This window comes from Triturus cristatus, chromosome 7, assembly GCF_964204655.1.
Source record: "Triturus cristatus chromosome 7, aTriCri1.1, whole genome shotgun sequence".
In the NCBI taxonomy this organism is placed as follows: Eukaryota; Metazoa; Chordata; class Amphibia; order Caudata; family Salamandridae; genus Triturus; species Triturus cristatus.
In genome coordinates this window covers 931,721,265-931,739,726 of record NC_140590.1, presented here as the reverse complement: position 1 = coordinate 931,739,726, position 18,462 = coordinate 931,721,265, and the positions used below count along the sequence as shown (strand labels likewise).

General features: G+C 44.9%; 1 protein-coding gene across 3 annotated transcripts in view; it reads right to left on the bottom strand.

The window, feature by feature from the left end:
• SLC23A1 (solute carrier family 23 member 1) overlaps positions 1-18,462 on the bottom strand; it is a 473,358-nt gene that overhangs the window by 12,599 nt on the left and 442,297 nt on the right. For all 3 annotated transcript variants that reach the window (XM_085617881.1, XM_085617882.1, XM_085617880.1), the window contains 2 exons: positions 10,858-10,987; positions 240-383 (listed from right to left, as the gene is read on the bottom strand). In XM_085617881.1, the coding sequence (XP_085474007.1) occupies positions 240-383; positions 10,858-10,987 (274 nt within the window). The remainder of the gene's footprint in view (positions 1-239; positions 384-10,857; positions 10,988-18,462) is intronic.

Sequence of the window (18,462 nt, the reverse complement as noted above, 5' to 3'; positions counted from 1 at the left end):
GGGGGCCATGTGATCCAAGTCCTGGAGCAGAATGCGACGTCACCATCCTACGTGGATCTCAAACCAACAGAAAAATCGGAGCACACCAGTTTACAGAGTACACAGGCGTTAAACACGAAGATGTCATAATTAACACATAAGTATGAATGCATTAGTATTTTAACTCTAGAATATACGTTCACCAAAACGAAAGATTGTAATTCATTGTTTTAAATGGAAAACAAGTAAATGAGACCTACCTGTATTAATGACATTTGGGTTTGCATCCAGGTAGCTTGGTAAAGTTAAACCAAAAAACATTGAAAATCCCAAAACAAAGAGATTTCGAGATGAATTCATGTCAACAAACTGCAGATTGGAAAGACCAATGGCTGTTATCATCCCTGCAGAGGAGATAAATTGGAAAATATGAAGTATCAATCAAATTTCAGGCAAAGCGTAGGGTGCTTAAACTTTTTACTTGTAGAGATATTTGCTCACTTTAGTAACACAGTCAGAGCTCCTTCAGGCGCCGCAGACTCCTGCACCCAAAGGCTCCAAAGCGCTTGCTCTGCGCATTGTAGAACTATGTACAATACATCCTCCGTAACCTTGGAATGATACATCTCTGTTTCAGTCATTAGTGTGTCAACAGCCAAAATAGACGCTAAAAGGATTTTCTCTATTTTGTTTGCACTGGTGCTAAGCATTATGCAACCTGTTTGTTGTAAAACATATCTCAGTATCAAATATCTCAATGCATCACTGCGCATGGTAGCCATGGACGTCAATTCACTAAAATGCCAGGGGTGGCAGAAGGGACATTAAATGCCCTTTGGTCTTCACTTTCACTCACACAGCACATTCACACATACACACTCTCTGCTTACGTATACTCAGACACTCCATAATACATACTCTCCCGCAAGCATGCACACAACATACATTTAAAAGCATTTTTTTTTAACTTACCTCATCTGTCAGGAAAAGTAATTTTTCCGCTATAAGTACTCCATTTTAATAACCTTAATAGTGAATAATGTAACATTATTCACTATTAATATAAAAAGATTGACAGAAAACAAGGAGAGCTGGGGACACACCGATGTCCATAAGGACAAGCTGCCCCTGCGTTCCTGGCACTGATTTCTCCACCTCTGAAGCTAGGGGCCACAAAGGCAGTGGCAAGAGCCGCAAGGTGCAAGCCTGGGGACACACGAGAGGCCTCTAGGGACCCCCAAATGAGGTCCATGATGGCAGTCATTTTTAATGTGCTGTACTATTGAAACATGGTGTTCGGCCATGTTAGAACGGCAATTTGCAAACAGAAAAAAGTGTACACTAAGCACGAAAAACAAAGTGGGCAGCCTAGCCGCATATGGCAGACAAGGATCCCTAAAATAAATAAATAAATCAAAGTAAGCAGCTTGCAGGGTGGGGAGCAGGACAGGAAGCATCAAGGAGGGCAGAGACTGTGTGTGGGCAGGTAGGGGAAAAAAGTGGAAAGAGGTGTGAGAGCGAGGAAGCAAATGTACCCCCAAGGAATGCTGAATAACAAAAAATAAGAGTCGCTTCAAGTATTCTGTGAAAGGATACAACTCATCCATTAAGAACACTGTGAGACTGAAATGCTCCTGGGTGGGACGAAAACAATAGGCAATAAAGTCGTCAAATCAAGAGAAGACAAGTGAGTTAGACAACAAAGCCATGAACATTACAAAGTGCACCACAATCAATATATCTGAAAATGAAGCCAACATGGCCGTGAAAAGGACAACAAGTCAACTTTTGTACAGTGAGCTGGGATCTGCTCCACTTTTACGGTGGCTATAATGAAGACTAAATAAACACTGCTCCGTTTTTTTCAAAGTTTGCCTAAAAAAGATGTTTTCACTTCAAAGAACTACTGGAGCAGCTAATCAAGTTCAAGGCTGCTTGGAATGCACCCCTTCTGAGTGTTGGTAGGGGAAGAAACGCAAAAAGTGGGAAGGGGCGTGGACAAAGTGAAGGAGGAAGCAGAACATGTGGAGAGAGCAAGAAAAAACATGCACTCACATGGAGTGCTTAAAGGAAAATAAAAAAAGTAGTTCCCTCAATGCAAGCCATGTAACCTGTAGAAGGAGTCAAGTGAACCAATGAGAACACTGGGAGAACGAAATTCTCATGTGGAAAACAAACTCAAGAAAAAGTAGGAAAATCATTGACTTAAGAGGAGACAATTGGAGATATCCGACAATGCCAACAAAAGTAACCCAATCGTGAGCAAAATGCTAACCCCAAACCCCCTCTATGTATGTTAGAAACAATGGGTATGGTCAACAGACAGCTAAAGATTTGTAGTAGAGACACTGAAAGACAAAACAAGCAATGTTACCTTATTTTGACATGATCATTGATTTGTTCATTTATTGGTGTGTAGGTTTTAAACCCCTTTTAGCATATAAGCGGTGTATGTCCCTTATTTTTTGTTTTAATCTGTTTTTTCTTTTTTCTAATAGTCTTTAGCATATGCATTACATTCATAATTATAACAATGATAGTGCAAAGCATCGAGGACAATATGAATCACATACATGTAATTTAGTCAATTTGTTATGTCATGTCATATAATGCGATAACACAGTGAGCGCATACATGGTAATAGCTGTTGGTGAACACTGGCAGGTGTTACACAGATTTAAACAGTTTTATCGCAAGGTAACAGTTTGTAAAATTTATTTTATTTGTGGCTAATAGATAAGATGTGTTTTTATACTGTTGGAGAACAGCATTAATATTCTCGCAGTCAATCTCAGCTCTCTTGCGGTAGGCGCGACATATTGGTGCATGTGGACTAGGGTTATAGTTCCCACTAATAGCGTACCCCCCTGAAAAGTCAGTTAATCAATAGTGTCACTACCAAGAAAGTCATATACTGGCGGGGCCCCCCTATTCAATAGGCTCTGTGTCGTGCACTCCCATCTGTCCTTGTCTGTGCTCATGATTGATTCAGCTAGATGTAAGTCTGATGTCATGTAAGTATGTGCGATGTATATCTCTTATAACATAGAAGTATTTTATAACACTTTCATCCATTCTGGTATAGAAGTATTTTATAGCCCTGTAACCCCTTCTAGTATGCAAGTAATCCACGCCCCTTTCATTTCTTAGGGTGTAGCAGTATTTTATATCACTTTAATACTGTCAGTACTCAAAAGAGAACTAGCTTCAAAGGTTGTGCCTCAGACTACACAGGGTTGAGGGTGCACAAGAGAACCAGGGGTACATCACAGAATGGGAAGCAGTGGGGGCAGGTGAACTATAAAAGTAGTGGGGCATAATCCTTGGCTCGAATTCCAGTGAACAAGCCTAACTTCTTCTCAGGGGGTTCAAGATGGGGGGGGGGGGGGGTTAGCTCATACTCACCAGCACTCAGTCTTACTCTCATTCATTCTCACTCAGTCGTATTCACTTACTCTCATTCGCACTTGCACTCACTTTTACTTACTGTGACTCAGTCAATCTCACTACGTCTCACTCACTCATGTAGTCTCACTCATTCTAAATCTGACCTACTCAGTCTCTCTCATTCTCGCTTAGTCTCACTCATTCTCACTCACTCAAAGTCACTCTGTCTCTCCTATCTTCTGAATCCCTCAGACTCCCACAGGCTGTGGCTCCCTCAGTCTCTCTTTGACTAACTCAATCTCACACACAGTAATACTCAGTTACACTCTCTGTCATTCTACCTCACTCACTGTTGTTCATTCTCAATCATGCTCATACTTCCTGTCACTCATACCCACTCTGACTCCCTCCTTCACTGACTCACTTTCACTCACACACACATAGGCATATGCATAAACCCAAACACAAGCTCCCACATGCACATGCTCTCTCACAGACACACATTCTTGCCCAAACACCCTCAACATTTAAATGCTTTTTTACTAACCTTGCTGCCTCCAAAGGTCCCATTTGGACTCCTGCTCTTTTCTGCTTCGAGCACTGGAGCATGAAACTGAAACTCACTCTGTGACTAGTTGGCAAAGGGTGGGGTGACAAGGTGATTGGCATGTGTCCATGGGCACTGCAGAGCTTAAGTCTGCATCACCCATGGTTACCTTTAGCAGTGAAGCTTTAGCACATTACAGATGGAGGTCATAAGCATTGCAGATGGAGGAGGCACTGAGGAGTGCCAGGGCCTTGAGACCAGGGCTGTGATTTCATCAGCCCCGGATAATCTCTGTTTGCTGGTGAAGGCACCTTCATGTGCATATGCCAGCCATCAGACTGTGTCACAACAAGCTGCCTCAGGCACTTGCTGGACTGCATTTTTATTATTATACCAAGAGTGAATAATAAACTATTATTTACTCTTGGTATAATAGATTGCACCAGCTAAGACCTTTTAAAAATATATTAACCAGGTATTGGCTAAATTTAACACCACTCAGCTCCTTCTGGATCCTTCACAGAATGGTTTCCGGGGTGGTCATTGTACCTAATTGGCCCTGGTTGCCGCAGCAGATTATATGTTGCCAGGTGGACCAAGGTGGCATGGTTATCTTGGTAATGCTGGATCTATCAGCAGCATTTGATATGATATCCCCATCCCGCTTGGTGCAAAGATTGCCAGGCGGGATTGAGGGATACCGCTCTGGATCTATAGGGTTCCCTTCTTACCAATAGGACCCAGACCATCAGCTGTGGTGACTTCAGGGCAGAACCATTTCAGCTCCCCTGTGGGGTCCCGCATAGGTCTTCCCTCAGCCCCACCTTATTCATTCTTTATGTGACCCCGCTAGCAAAACTGGTGTGGTTAATCGGCTTCCAGGTTCTGTCCTATACAGATGACACCCAGATCATTGTCTCGATATCTGATGATATGCTATCAGTGGCAGATAAATTCAACGTCTGTATGATGGATATCAGCATCTGGATGAAGCAGAACTGTCTGAAATGCAGAAAAGACAGAGATCCTGGCATTCGGTGTGGTCAGAACTGTGGTGGCTAGAGATGAGTGGCCCCTTACCCACTGCAGGTGTCTCCGCTTAAAACCTAGGAGTCATTTTTGACAAAGATCTTACCTTTAATAAAGTGCTCTGAATGGTCCATCAGGTTCCACACCTCCAGGGGCTGTTACCCCTGAGGTCAGTATTTCACTGATACTCTCCTAAGAGATAGCTGAGATCTTCCTGTCTGAGGAAGGTGAACACTCCTAGGTTCCGGAAAGCCAGATGGGATGGTTGCACCTTTTCTGTAGCAGCGGCTAAATTGTGGAACACACTGCTGATTCGCGTTGCTAGTTTAATTTCTCATATGGCCTTCTGTAAGCAATTGAAAACTTGGCTATTCTCCCTTCTGTAGTCTCTTTCAGCAGCTTCTTTTCCAGAGGTTGTGCTTTGATGCCTATGGGCATAATGCGATCAATAAAACTTAAATAAAAATAATAAAGCAAGGCCAGAAAACAAGGAGGGCCTTGCCCTGAAGCCCATAAGGATGAGTCTCCACTGATGGGAAGGTAACATGGAATTTATGGCTACCTAGGAGAGGGAGGCTGGGGAAGCATGCATGCAAGCATTGATGTAATTCCACTCCAAGATGGCAAAGTTACACTGGGTAGGGAATAGAGGTTATATCTATCCAAATGGCAACCATGTTCCTCTTACAGCTCATGGTGGGCAGAGCAATATAAGAAGGCTGCACTTCCAGATTTTCATTGCCTGGCAACTGTGCGTGTTAGCAGCCTCTTTGGCTCTTTTTTCTACTTCACACCAGGCTTTGTCTCTGTTGCTGTTTAGCTGTTTTCTTACCTACCTGTAGTTATTGATTTGCTGTTGCAAGAGTTTTTCTGGACCAGTTCACAATACTGGTAGGATAAACAGTACAATAACCAGTTTCATGTTGCATTAGCTTTATTTATTTAATCCTCATCTTATTTATTACTTCTAAAGTGAACCCTACCTCAGAGATAGGAAACATCAGGAGCACTAAATACCAGCCTCATCCATCCTACACTGGTGCCATGAATTGGGCTAGTATTTCCAGCAGCCTCCTGTTTTGGTTTCTGTCTCGACTGAGATGAAGAACTCGCTGATAGAGACCTCTGCCTATCTTTGTCTTTAGTGTGGGTTCCGGTGTATTTATCTGCTAGTTTTGAGGGAATTAGAACTTCTTTGTGGAAGCAGCAAACATGAGGGAGTATTTTGAAGGGATCCCTGGCTGCATAGCCACTTCTGCTTGCGTCGAGGGGCTGGTTGAAGAAACTTACCAGAGATAAGAGGAGCATCTCTCCTATACTTCCTTCTTCTTGGCAAGGAAGTAGGCCGATATGGAGCTTGCGGGGTAATTAGCTTACAATGTAGATACAGAAATTCGATTTAGAATCTGTTTTTATGTAGTAAACAGCCGTCTATTTAATTTGTGTGCTGGTTGGCATAATTTGGGTCCTTACCGGGCATGCGATCTGTCATCTTTGCTTTTAGTTTTTGTAGACTCCTGATTTGGAGCCGGCATGATAAGAAGATGCTACAGCACAGGCGTGTACTTTTGCTTTGGTAGAGTGGTGTGGTGAGGAGAACAACGGTTCCCAGGGGGCAGTACATTTGGCATGCACCATAGATAAGTTTTGGGGAGTTTAAAGGCTATTCTGCTGACCTTCGAGAAGCAAGTATTTCAGAGACTGCTTTTGATGGATGCTTTCAAAGGATGGCTATTTTCAACAGCGGAACCCTGTTTCTGTTAATCACATTAGGGAAACAGTCACATAACAGGAGGTATGTTTCAACATCTTCTTTAAGTTCCTCGAGGACCTCTCACCTAAGAGGACAGGGCATGACAAGAGGAAGGATGGGGAAGGATGGATCAAGAGACTCATTTCACGTTGCATTCTTTGGAGAAGAACTCATTTGATAATAGTGAAAAGCTACACATTTTTAATGTGTTGAGTCTAGTTCTGATGGCAGTGAAGAATCTGCCAATTCAATTTTTTACCAATTCAATTTAGCTTTATTCGAGATAAAAACTCATAAAAGCATGAAGCGTACATAGCATATAAACAATCTCTTATAAAAACTTGTTGTTTAAAAAAGGATAAAAAACGTTAAAATACATCCATGATACTGAAGATCGTAAAATAAAATTATTTAGCCAATATGGAAGCAGAGAGGCAAAATTTTCATAACTGGGAGAGCAAGCAATGGTCTAAATTCTTTTCTCCTATACTACCATTAGACAAGAATTTTTTTTCTGATGGCCCAGGCCCATCCCAGATATTTGGCAACTGCCACAGCAATGAATGTTGAAGGGCTGGTACAGATAATCCTTAGAGCAGTATCACTTACTCTTGTGCCCAGCTGTTTACACATAGCCTTCAGCCATACACGTCGAGGGACTGAGTAAGCCCCGCACACAAAGAGAAAGTGGGCAATGGTCTCAGACCCTGCTTTACAAACTGGGCAGACTTGAGAACTACCCTCAACCCATCTTCCAGTTAATGATCTGATTGGGAGAGACCCCACTCTGAGCTGGAAGTATAACTTCCTGTCCAGGGGTTTGGTTATAGTATCCCAATAGGGCTCTAAATGAGGAGAAGCTTTTACTTCAAGGAATAGACCCTCCATGGAAGACGGGTTGGCTTCATTCCAGTCCCGATGTTCGACCATTTCCCAGTACTTGGTTTTTATAGTTACTTTGGACGGGAACAGGGCCTCCTCTGGGTTCTCCCAAAGCTCATTCATTCCTAAAGACCCCAACATTTTGCTCAATTCCCACAGCCATCCTATCTTGTGGAACTTATCGCTATTTATTAAATCCAGGAAGCCCCTTGCATAATGAGCGAGTTCGGGGGTAACCCATAAGCGCCGCCAATATAGAATGGGTCTTAAACTAGCAATATCTAGGATGGCTTTTCTGCCTAATTCGCAACGCAGAGGCCTCATGGGTGTGCTTTTAGGGAGGCCAATTAGATTTCGGAGAAACTTATTCTCGGCGAGCGTTAGAGGTGCAAGATTCCCATAGCCCCAAAGCTCTGAGCCGTAGAGCACCGAACTAATGGCTTTGGCTTCGTATACTTGTAGTACTGGCGCTATGGGTTTGGTCAATGACCTTTTGTGTTCGACACCTATAGTGTCAGTGGTTTGGCGGAATTTGAGAGCCGCCATTTCTATATGTTTCCCCCATTTTGCACCTTTAGCTATGTGGATACCCAAGTAAACAAAATCCGAAACCATTTCTACCTTTTGACCATCCAGAATCTGCCTCTTCCACTGACCAAAGGGGAAAATATATTCCTCAAGACATACTTCCAGACTTATTGGTAATGCGAAGGACAATAGGAGATTTCTGGCTGCTGAGAACCCTAGCATTCTGATGTGACATTGTTATGACAATTTCAGAAGGTGCCGAAAGCTGCTGGGGTTTCAATTCATCAGTGTGTGCAGGACGTAGCATTGCAAGACTGGAAAGATCCTGACAAGGTTAATCTCCCAAAATGTATGCTGCCCCTTGAAGGTATGGAATCTAAGTTGCCTGATACAGTTCATGTGGACTCAGAATTTGCCGGTCTTGTGGGTTTAGCTTCAGTGGCATAAGAAAGCGTCATTACAGATCCAGCAGAAAATAATCTTTTTGCAATATCACACTTGGCACTACATGTTTATGGTGGATATACCTCACAATCTCTACTTTCAGATTTTATAGCCTTGTTCAAGGCAGTTCAAGATGCTAAAGAATGTTCTGATCTACTGGAATGAATATAGAGAGAAGGGAATATTTTTGTTGGACATTGTCGTTGATGTTGTGAGGGCGTCAGCATTAGGGCGAGGTGACTCAGTTGCAAACTTTACCTGAAGGAATGGAAAATGGATGCTGCTCAAAAGTCTGCTGCACTCAAGATGCCATTCAAAAGTTCCTGTCTTTTTGGTCATGAGGCGATGACTGGCTGCACCGAATTCTTAAAGAACAAAAGCACTCCTCTTCTTTTAGAAGATACTGTTCCAAGTTCCAGAAATCATCTTTCAAGCATTCAGGATCACCATTGCCGGTTAAGAGTTTTGCCATTTGGTCTGAGGTGAGTCCAGAGAGTCTTCACGAAAGTCGTGGCTCTGATCGAGTCTCGTCTCCATTTTCAAGGAATTACACTATTTGTATATCTGGATGATTGGTTAAATCATGCTCCTTAAGAACTGCAGTAATCCAGTTTTTGGAAGAGTTGAAGTCATCCTGAAAAGTCTTGGGTTCATTCTGAAAATCCAAAAATGTTAGCTCCAACCTTCAAAAGATATGGCTTACAAAGGGGCCAAATTCAAGTAGGGCTTAGGCAGAGTCTCCTTCCAGAAGCCTTCATCTTCAGTCCTTGCTTTCAAATCTGCTAGCCCTCCAAGAAGCACCAGCAAGGAAGTGTATGGTGGGCCAAGCTCATATGATGGCCTGTTTCTTCACTGTTCAATGAGAAAGGTTTCATTTATGTCCTCTACTTTGGCACATGCAGATGTTTCAGTGTTCATTTTCTCAGAGCTTGGAAACTTTAGTGTCAGTCACTGAGAAGATAAGGGAAGCTCTCTTCTGGTGGTTTGAACCAAGGACCCTATCACAGGTTTCTCATGCATCTGGATTCTCCAATAATGTTCACAATAGGTGCCAGCACTCTGTAATGGAGACCAATGTTAAGGCCTCATTCCTGTCAAGAAGAGAGCAGCAAATCCACAGATTGAAGGGACTCGCCATTGTTATGAGAGCATTCCAACATTTTTATCTGCATGCACTTCAAGTTCAGAAGATTATTTTGGCATCCATCAGTTGCCAGGGAAGTACGTGTTCCAAACCTTGAACTCAGTGGCAGGCCAGCCAGGAGCCTGAGCACAGACTCGCTTTCTGACTTTATAAGCAGTTCACATCAGAGGAGTAGACAAAGTGCACGCAGACCAACTGAGCAGGGTTTTTCCTCATCCCAGAATTTGTCTTTATTAGTATTACAAGTGGTTTTCTTGGGCTACTTCAAGCCCACTTGCCTCGGTTTTACAATTTTTGTGGGATTGTTTATATCTTAATACATCACTTTCTGCACTGAAGTCTCAATGGTTCACTATAAAAGCTCTTCTGGAATTTCATGATTCTCCTCACGATGTTGACTGGTTGGTCACTCCTGCTTGGAGAATTGGGGAGCTCTCAGTTTATTATACCCCCTGCTTTCTTGCAGATCCTGATCCAGCATTCATGCTTAAAGATATCTCTTTTCATGTTTCTTAGGAAGTAGTCATTCCATCTTTCTTTCCTTTTCCTACTGCTGTTCAGGGAGAGTTGTTGCTCCACTTGCTTTTAAAAGAGTGTTATCAATTTTTCTTGACAGACCAACAATGGCAACATGTGTTTTTCAGCCAAGTTTCTTTTTCAGGTCTTTGGCTGCAAAACAGTCTTTGTCTGTGCTAGATGTCTCCAAGCTCCTTTGGAATGTTTCTTTTTGTAGTTCACAATTGTCATGGAGTCTATAAAGATTTAACTAAAATGATGGGAAACTCAATTTATGGACTAAATAAAAAAATGAATTAATGAATGTGCTTGGTATCTCCGAGATTGCATTTATTTAGTTTCACACCAATAATAACATCTTGAATTTTTGTCAACTAACTTCCAGTTACTGAAGCTAACCATATAATTACTCCGGCCACAAGGACGGCATTGCTACCAAGTTATTTCCACCACCACCTCCACACAGTTGTTAATTGTCTTAGCTCCGAAACAGGTGAACGATGACAAATTAGTTTGATACAACACACTAACATGAATAAATAATGCCTAGAATGGCCACACACACAATGTACAGTCTTCTACTGTGTGATTCAGTAGATACAATGTATTTGAAATTTCTGAAACAGACTACAATGTTTAGCGGCTTACCAAATAATGTGCAAAACATTCCTCCGAGTATAGGGTCGGGGATTGATGCAAAGAGAGCAGTGAACTTGCCCACAGTCCCCAAAACAAACATGATTCCAGCACCGTACTGCACCACTCTTCTACTGCCCACCTGAAAAAATAAAAATTGCTTATCAGAAACCAATATTACAATATTTGTGTTGTACAAGAGATATCCTCCTTATACTTCTTATACATGTAAGAATTGGCCAAAAATAGAGTTATATATCTATATTCTTAATTTAATGATCCTGTATTTCTCTTTTATTTTACTTTATATTGCAATTCACAGTCTTTTAAGTCTAATAAGACCAGCCATGTCTACAGAGCAGTTTGTTGTGAGTTTAGGTGTAATAGAATGCCATAGTTCAGAGATCAGGATACATGGAATCCAATGTACAGCAGGGGCGGCTGGTGACATTTGAAAATGGCGGGGCGTAAAAGTGCTGGAGGAGTGCCCCGTAACATAACCTGGACGCTAGCTTACCACTTCGGCGCAAAGGTGGGAGATAAAGCTGCCAAGCCTGGTGTGGTGCACACGCTTCCGTTTATTCTCGCCTCTACCTCTCCTCACCTCTCTCTCTCCAACCGCTATCTGTTTATTTCTATCGCTCTAGCTTATTCGTATCCCGCACACCTGCCTTTCTGCCTGTGCCCTACCCTGGTGCTAGTTTCCCTGACTTTTCTTGTTGGCTCCCAATCACTTTTTGTCATGCGGTGCCAGAGCTGCACAGGGTGCCTCTTAGCACACCCAGTACCCCAGTACTTCTCCTTTCTGTACCCCCGTAGCACTTCTCACCTGTGCAGAGCTGCTGTGAGCCCTCACCTGCTAGTACAACGCGCCTCTTGTCCCCTCCTCCTGTACCTCCGGAACTACTCCTCTCTAAACCCCGTACCACATCAACCCCGTGCAGAGCCGCTGTGAGCCCTCACCGGCTGGTACACGGCTCCTGTCAGCCTCTCGTACCTCCGGTATCAGTCCTCGCTATACCCACGTACCGCTTCTCACCTGTACAGAGCTGCTGTCAGCCTCGCCGGCTGGTACATGGTGCCTCTCTGCCCCCTGTACCTCCGCTATTGCTCCTCGGTGTACCTCAGCACCACCTGAATGAACTACTGCTCTAGCGCGGAAGGAGGGGGGAGGCAGCTGCCAGCAGCGGGAGAACTGAATAAAATTAAAACAAAAACTTACCTGACCGCCTCTGCTCCTGGTCCACGTTGGCGCCTCTGCCCCCTTCAAACCGGAACACCACGTCAGCACTGGAGTGGCAACCCCTCAGCCAATCCTGGTGCTGCTGCAGCGCCAGGATTGGCTGAGGGCACAGCTTATGCTACGCCCGCCGCCTGCCCATTAGGAGACCGAGGGGCTCCTAATGGGCATGCGCAAGGCAGTAAAAACACAAGTACGCAGGACTGGGCACGGGCTAAAAATTACTCTCCATGCCCACTCATGCGCACTTGTGCTGCAGTGCTGCCTTTCCCTGGCCTGTCTGACAATGCATGTCAGTCAACATGACGCCTGACATGCATTGTCAGTTCTCCCCACCCTCGGCTTCTCTGAACTTAAGTAAACTAAGTTCAGAGACACCGAGGAGGGAGCTGCGGGCGCGGGCGGGGGCAACGCCCCAACACCCCAATGGACGCACCGCGCCTGATGTACAGTAGGTATCTCTTTGTATTGAGTAAGGCAGTTAATAGACATTGGAAAAAAGTGGTTGATATTCCGTCCCATTTTGATGGCAGCAGTGGCGTTCACAATCGAGGTGCCGCTGCAGAGTCTGTCATTGCAAGCAGCCTTTATCAGAGGTGACAATGCCATCCGACTGGCTGCCTAGGATATGAATGTCACTCAAACACCATGTTCATCGGTGTTCCTTTGGTCTAGGGTATCCATGGAGGTCCTCAACAGAAGTCTTCGAAAAGGTTCTCCCTTTGCAAAGAGAAGCCTCACTGTATGTGGTGGACGTCTGCTATGTGACTTCTGAAAGGACTCACACTTTACCAATCCATCACCAGGGCTTACCTACATGATGACCATTCTGCTGTGCCACCATAGGCTTGGCAGTTCGGGCTGGACTGTTCCCATGAGGCACAGGGTCAAGACTGATTTACATATGGCTGGGTTCATACTGGAATGGCATGGTGAGCAAAAAACGATGGATTTAGGCCCAGATCTCTGTACTGGGGTGAATGTATGACATTGCTCTGAATTCTGTCCATCAACTGTTGTTTTTGCATTTGTCACCCCGAGTGAGACGGGTATGCCCAGACATGGGTCCCGTGCTCTCCATGCCACTGGAATCAAGCTATCCTGGCGGCAGTGTGAATAGACTGCGAGGCAAGGAGACTAGCCTCTCTCAGCCCGTTGCAGACCCCCCTCCATTTTCATAGCGGGGGGAGCGAAGGCAGCAAGCGCCAGGGGACGCTGAGTACATTGTGCCACAACGCCCGCATTGGTTACAGCTGCCGCTGGGGGGGCCGTGGGGGGCGTGGTGATCGCGCCATATAGTGCTGTTCCAACCCCCGCGGCGCCGGGCCCCCTCTCTGTCTTGCGGGACTGGAGCTCTTAAATACCTGATGACCTGCACGGAAGAATTGTGTGTGGTTTTCTTTGTGTGGCTTTCAAAGCAGCAAGCTGGCCACCTTTAGCCAATTAGTTGTTTGTTAGGAACCTGAGTTACAGCATTGGTCAGTTGCTCGGGTGCCGCTCGGAGGCTGAACTTGGTGGCAAAATTGTGTCCAGTACCTTGAACTCATCGGAGAACTTCGCTGTGGGGAAACAGAGGCAGAGTGGTGTTCCGAATCTTTTTTAATTAATTCCCGGGACTGCGAGGACCAGCTGGCCTTGTGCCGACTTCAACATCTACCGCAGCTGGTGCCTCTTCCCGGCCCCTCCCTCCCACGCTATTTTAATTGCTCCCCCACTCACGCGTAAGCGGGACGCGTGCGAGGCATAGTCCGGGGCGAAGCCCGGGCAAAGGGTGGGCCCTTTTGAGCCCGTTCGAGACCGGCGGAGGCCGGGCCGTGCCCCCCCCCCTTATGTTCGACGTCCCACCAGCTAAACGAGGAAGCTGCATCTGCTATCTGGTAAAAGTTTCAACCCCTTTGCAACATCACCAAACTTCAACTTGGGACTGAGTGGTCCGATCCATTTGTTAGCCATCCACTTTCACTGGGAGATGAGTAAAGGCGGCAGCATGGCCGAGACCTTACGGAACTTTATTACCCGAGCCAGTAACGTTCTGGCATATGAAATAGCTGCCACTGAACGCCGGCTATCATTAGAGCCACTATCAGGAAAACATTCCTCCTTAGGAGGCATTTTGTCAGCTTGCTCTCCCAATAAAGGTTCAAACGTTCTTTATGAGGCTAATCACACCGAGGCACCCCCCGATGTAACAGCAACACAACGGGTGTTAGTGGTATCAAGGCCAATCGAGCCAGAGCTAAATGAGTCATCAGCCCAAAGGAGAGAGCCATTACCACCCGCCCCCATCTTTATAAATACTGTTTCAACAAGGTCAAAGACGGAGCAGTCCGTGAGGAGTAAAGGCCCAAGGACAAATCCATCAAAGGGGAAGAAGCGCGAGGGAGAACCGATGAGCCATAACAACAATAAAAAATCTAAAAACACTCTCAATTCGAATAATGGACATAGTGATCCACCTGAGCAGGAAGGTTTATCTATAACTTCAGGATTGGAGATCATACCGCCTATGTCACCTGAACTTATTTTGAGTGAGCCCCCTAAATGCTCTAAATGTTCAATTGATGATGCTTTTTGGGTAAAGATGGAGTCATTGATTTCAGGGAGCTTATCTCCACTATTCAAGCGATTAGTCATTGTAGAAGAAAAAATAAGGCTGATTCTCAGTGCCACCGACCCAAATTGCAGCGAGTTGGCTCACCAAACTAAGAAGGGTCCTTGTCTATTAACACCCCTACAACAAGCTCCCTTGCCGGTTCCAAGAGAGAATGAGATAGATCCATCTAGTAATTCAATGGTACCCGGTAGGGACCAACTGCTAAGTAGTGAGAGAACTGTTGCCCCCACCCATCCTCTCCAAATCGCCCAGGCCTCTACTGATGCTAGGGTGGATAGGAATTTTCCCCAATTGCACAAAATAGTGCCTCCCACTGATTGTAGTAACAATCATCATCCTGGTCTTAAAATAAAATTACCAAGACCAGATCTCCCCCCAGCGTGTAGCCCCCATGTAGTGGTTCTAACTGGTGTCCCTGAACTACCTGCTGATAAAATTGAACCATACATGGCCCTGAAGAATAAGGTCATGTATTGGCTCCGTGTAAATAGACCCCTGCCACCTTATCTTGACGGGGAAATTATGATGGTGCGTAGAGTGGAATGGGTGGGCAGGAGTGTGAAAATTTAAGGGGTGACTGTATCCTCGTAACCTTCAGGGATAAAGGGGTGACTAAGTTTCTGGTGGATGGAGGATGGGCTAACCCCTCGGACGGAATCCAATCTCTTCCCCTTTCTTTTTTTTACCCAATCAAAGTACCCAACCTTGTATTAGGTTCTGTGGACCAAAATGGGGTTATGAGGGAAAGGGGTAGGGGCCCCTTTGGGACTAGAGTGGCCCCTCATTATGATGCATGCCCCCCTATCCATTGTCACAATAGGTTCAGTACCCTCGACCTTGTTGATTGACTGCATCCGGTAGGTGAGGCCACAAAAATCATTGGTCCTCAGGGGGTGGGTCACACTCAGGTAGGAAGACAGGAAACTCTTTCTGGACAGAGAAAGGCACATGATAAACAAGTATGCTTAAGGGTAGCACCCACTGCTTCACAGGGGCTACTTCAGCAATTTGATTTGGCTATGGAATGTGCTCAAGATCCTAATAGAACTGAGACTGGTATCGCTTCCACTCAATTAATGACTGTTAGTCTCCCCCTATCTGCAGAGTTAACAGAGAATGGGGGGGACACACCTGGTCAATCCACACAGCCCCACATGGGCCCACAAATAGGAGTCAACAATACCCAAAAACCAGAGCATGGAGCGGGCCTAAAAATCCTATCCTGGAACTTGGCAGGTATCGGCCCATTGCTGGACTCCCCGGACTGGGGAGAGTTCATAGATGGTCACGACATATGCCTTTTTCAAGAAACCTGGGCAACGAAAGCATGTCATCGCCTTGGGTTTGTTACGTACTGGGTTTCAGCAGTAAGGGCCCTAAGGGGGAGACCATCAGGTGGATTGTGCATTTGGGTAAAACACATTTGGGGTGCGCAATTAGAGTAATTGATACTGGCTCATTGGATATTATGTGCATAGCCTTAACATTTGGGGATCACCCCGAGCTGAATCTAATTAATATGTACTCTCGCCCTGTGAAGTATGGTCAAAAATCTAGTGCCTTGTCAAAACTAGAAGATTTCCTGTGTATATTGCCCACGCAGGAACATTTGCTTATAGGCGGTGACTTCAACTGCCATTTCGAACCATTAAATGGTGTGTCCAGTTCAGTTACTCAAGAAGAGGATCAAGTATGGGTAATTCCCCCTTGTAATTCATATCCAACGAAGGGATGGACACCCCTGGTTCTTCAACTCACTACACTAATCCTTACCCATTCCCTGAGGGCATGTAATGGAAGGCACCCAGCAGACAACCCTGGCAAATTCACATTCCAACGGAATAGTTATGCCTCCATCATAGATTATATAATGATTAAATTGGATATGTGGTCTAGGGTTTTGGATTTTCAGGTAGTAAATCGCAGTGAAAGCAATCATAATCCCCTTGTATCTACTCTGAAAGGCTATGATAATTCCCTATATCAACCTAGGGATACTAATCATTTACTCCCCTTGGTTACATCATGTGGAGGTCGAAGAGTTAGATGGGAAAAGATTGCCCAGTCCCAAACTGAGCTTGGAGATATGTACAGGGAGATTTATCCACTTTTAGAGCGTGCTCTGGATCCTGCTGCAATGGGACTTACCCCTTTTCATCAGGGTAATATAGGCTCTACTCATATAGAGCTATGCGCAACCTTAGAGGGGTACTTTTATCGGGGAATAAGGAGGAACTCTCAAAATTTGAGAGAGAGATCTTTATGGTTTACCAAAACCTGTAGAGAGGCTAAGTCATCACTCCTAGTAAAACTAAAAGGGGGGAATACGGTATTGATTAAGGAGGCGAGGGGTCACTACAAGAAAGTGATTACAGACGCAAAAAAAGAATGGGAGTATAATAGATTGGAGGAAATCTCTATCACATTAAGGAAAAAGGATTCCAGGGCATTTTGGAATTTGGTTAAAACTGGGTCCTCTGTCTCCCAAGTAGCAGTCCAACCTAATTTGGGGGAGGACTTTTGGCGCCGGCACTATCAAGCCCTTTATGCCAGTAATCCAATAGCCCCAGAACCCCATGAATCACTATCCAGGCAAGACCCTTTGTTGACTATGTCTGACGACGATCTATGCTCACTGGAAGAGGTTAAATTGGCCCTGAAAAAAGTCCTCCCTAATAAAGCACCCGGACTAGAAAGGATACCGGGTGACCTCTATAAGAGTGAACAGGTTGTATGGGCTCCCTATCTGCAAAATCTTTTTAATGCAATCTTTTTAGGAATGCCAATGCCTCATACATGGGCCGGTGCTGAGATTATCCCGATACATAAAAAGGGTTCGCCCCTGGACCCGGCAAACTACAGGCCGATTAGCCTAATAGACGTGGCACAGAAGATCTTTGCACGCGTTCTATTGGGGAGGCTCCAAGCATGGATGGATGAGTTTAACATCCTGACCCCCTTACAGGTGGGCTTTAGATCAAAAATGTCAACAATAGATCAACTGTTTAGATTGCAGATGATCTATTGGAAAGCTATCAAATTGGAAGGAGGTAGTCTTTACCTTTCCTTTGTTGATCTAAAGTCTGCCTTTGATATGGTAGACCGACGACAGTTGTGGGACCTTTTGAAGGGAATGGGTGTCCCCCCATACCTGTGTTATCTCTTGGAAACTTTACATAAAGACACCTTTGCCAGGGTAAGGTATGGCCAAAATGGCGAATTAACATCCCCCTTCCCCGTTGAAAGAGGTGTGAGGCAGGGTTGTGTGCTCACACCGACCCTCTTCTCTCTTTTCTTAAACGGTCTTGTGGAAGAATTGCTAGCTCTAACAGACATTGATGCACCCAGGCTAGCTGGAAGGAAAATACCTGCACTAATGTTCGCAGACGATACTCTGCTCCTGTCCAAGACCGCCATGGGGATGGAAAGAGTCCTGGAGGGCTTCGCTACTTTCTGCAGAAATAGGAACCTGGTTATTAATGTTAACAAGACCAAATATATGGTTCTGCATGCGGACACAACAAATTGTCCCATTCCAAAACTGGACAATCTGCCGCTGGAGCGAGTAACTGTCTTTGATTATTTGGGGTTAACACTAAGCAATAAAATGGATTGGGGAGCCCAGATATCGAAGGCCAATTTGAAACTGGTCCAAGTTTCTGGGGGCATCCTGAAGATGTATAGGGACAGCATGTTAAAGTTAATCAGCCCGCTTGTAGAGGTTTATAAGGTCCAGGCAAGAGGTGTGGCGACCTATGGCGCT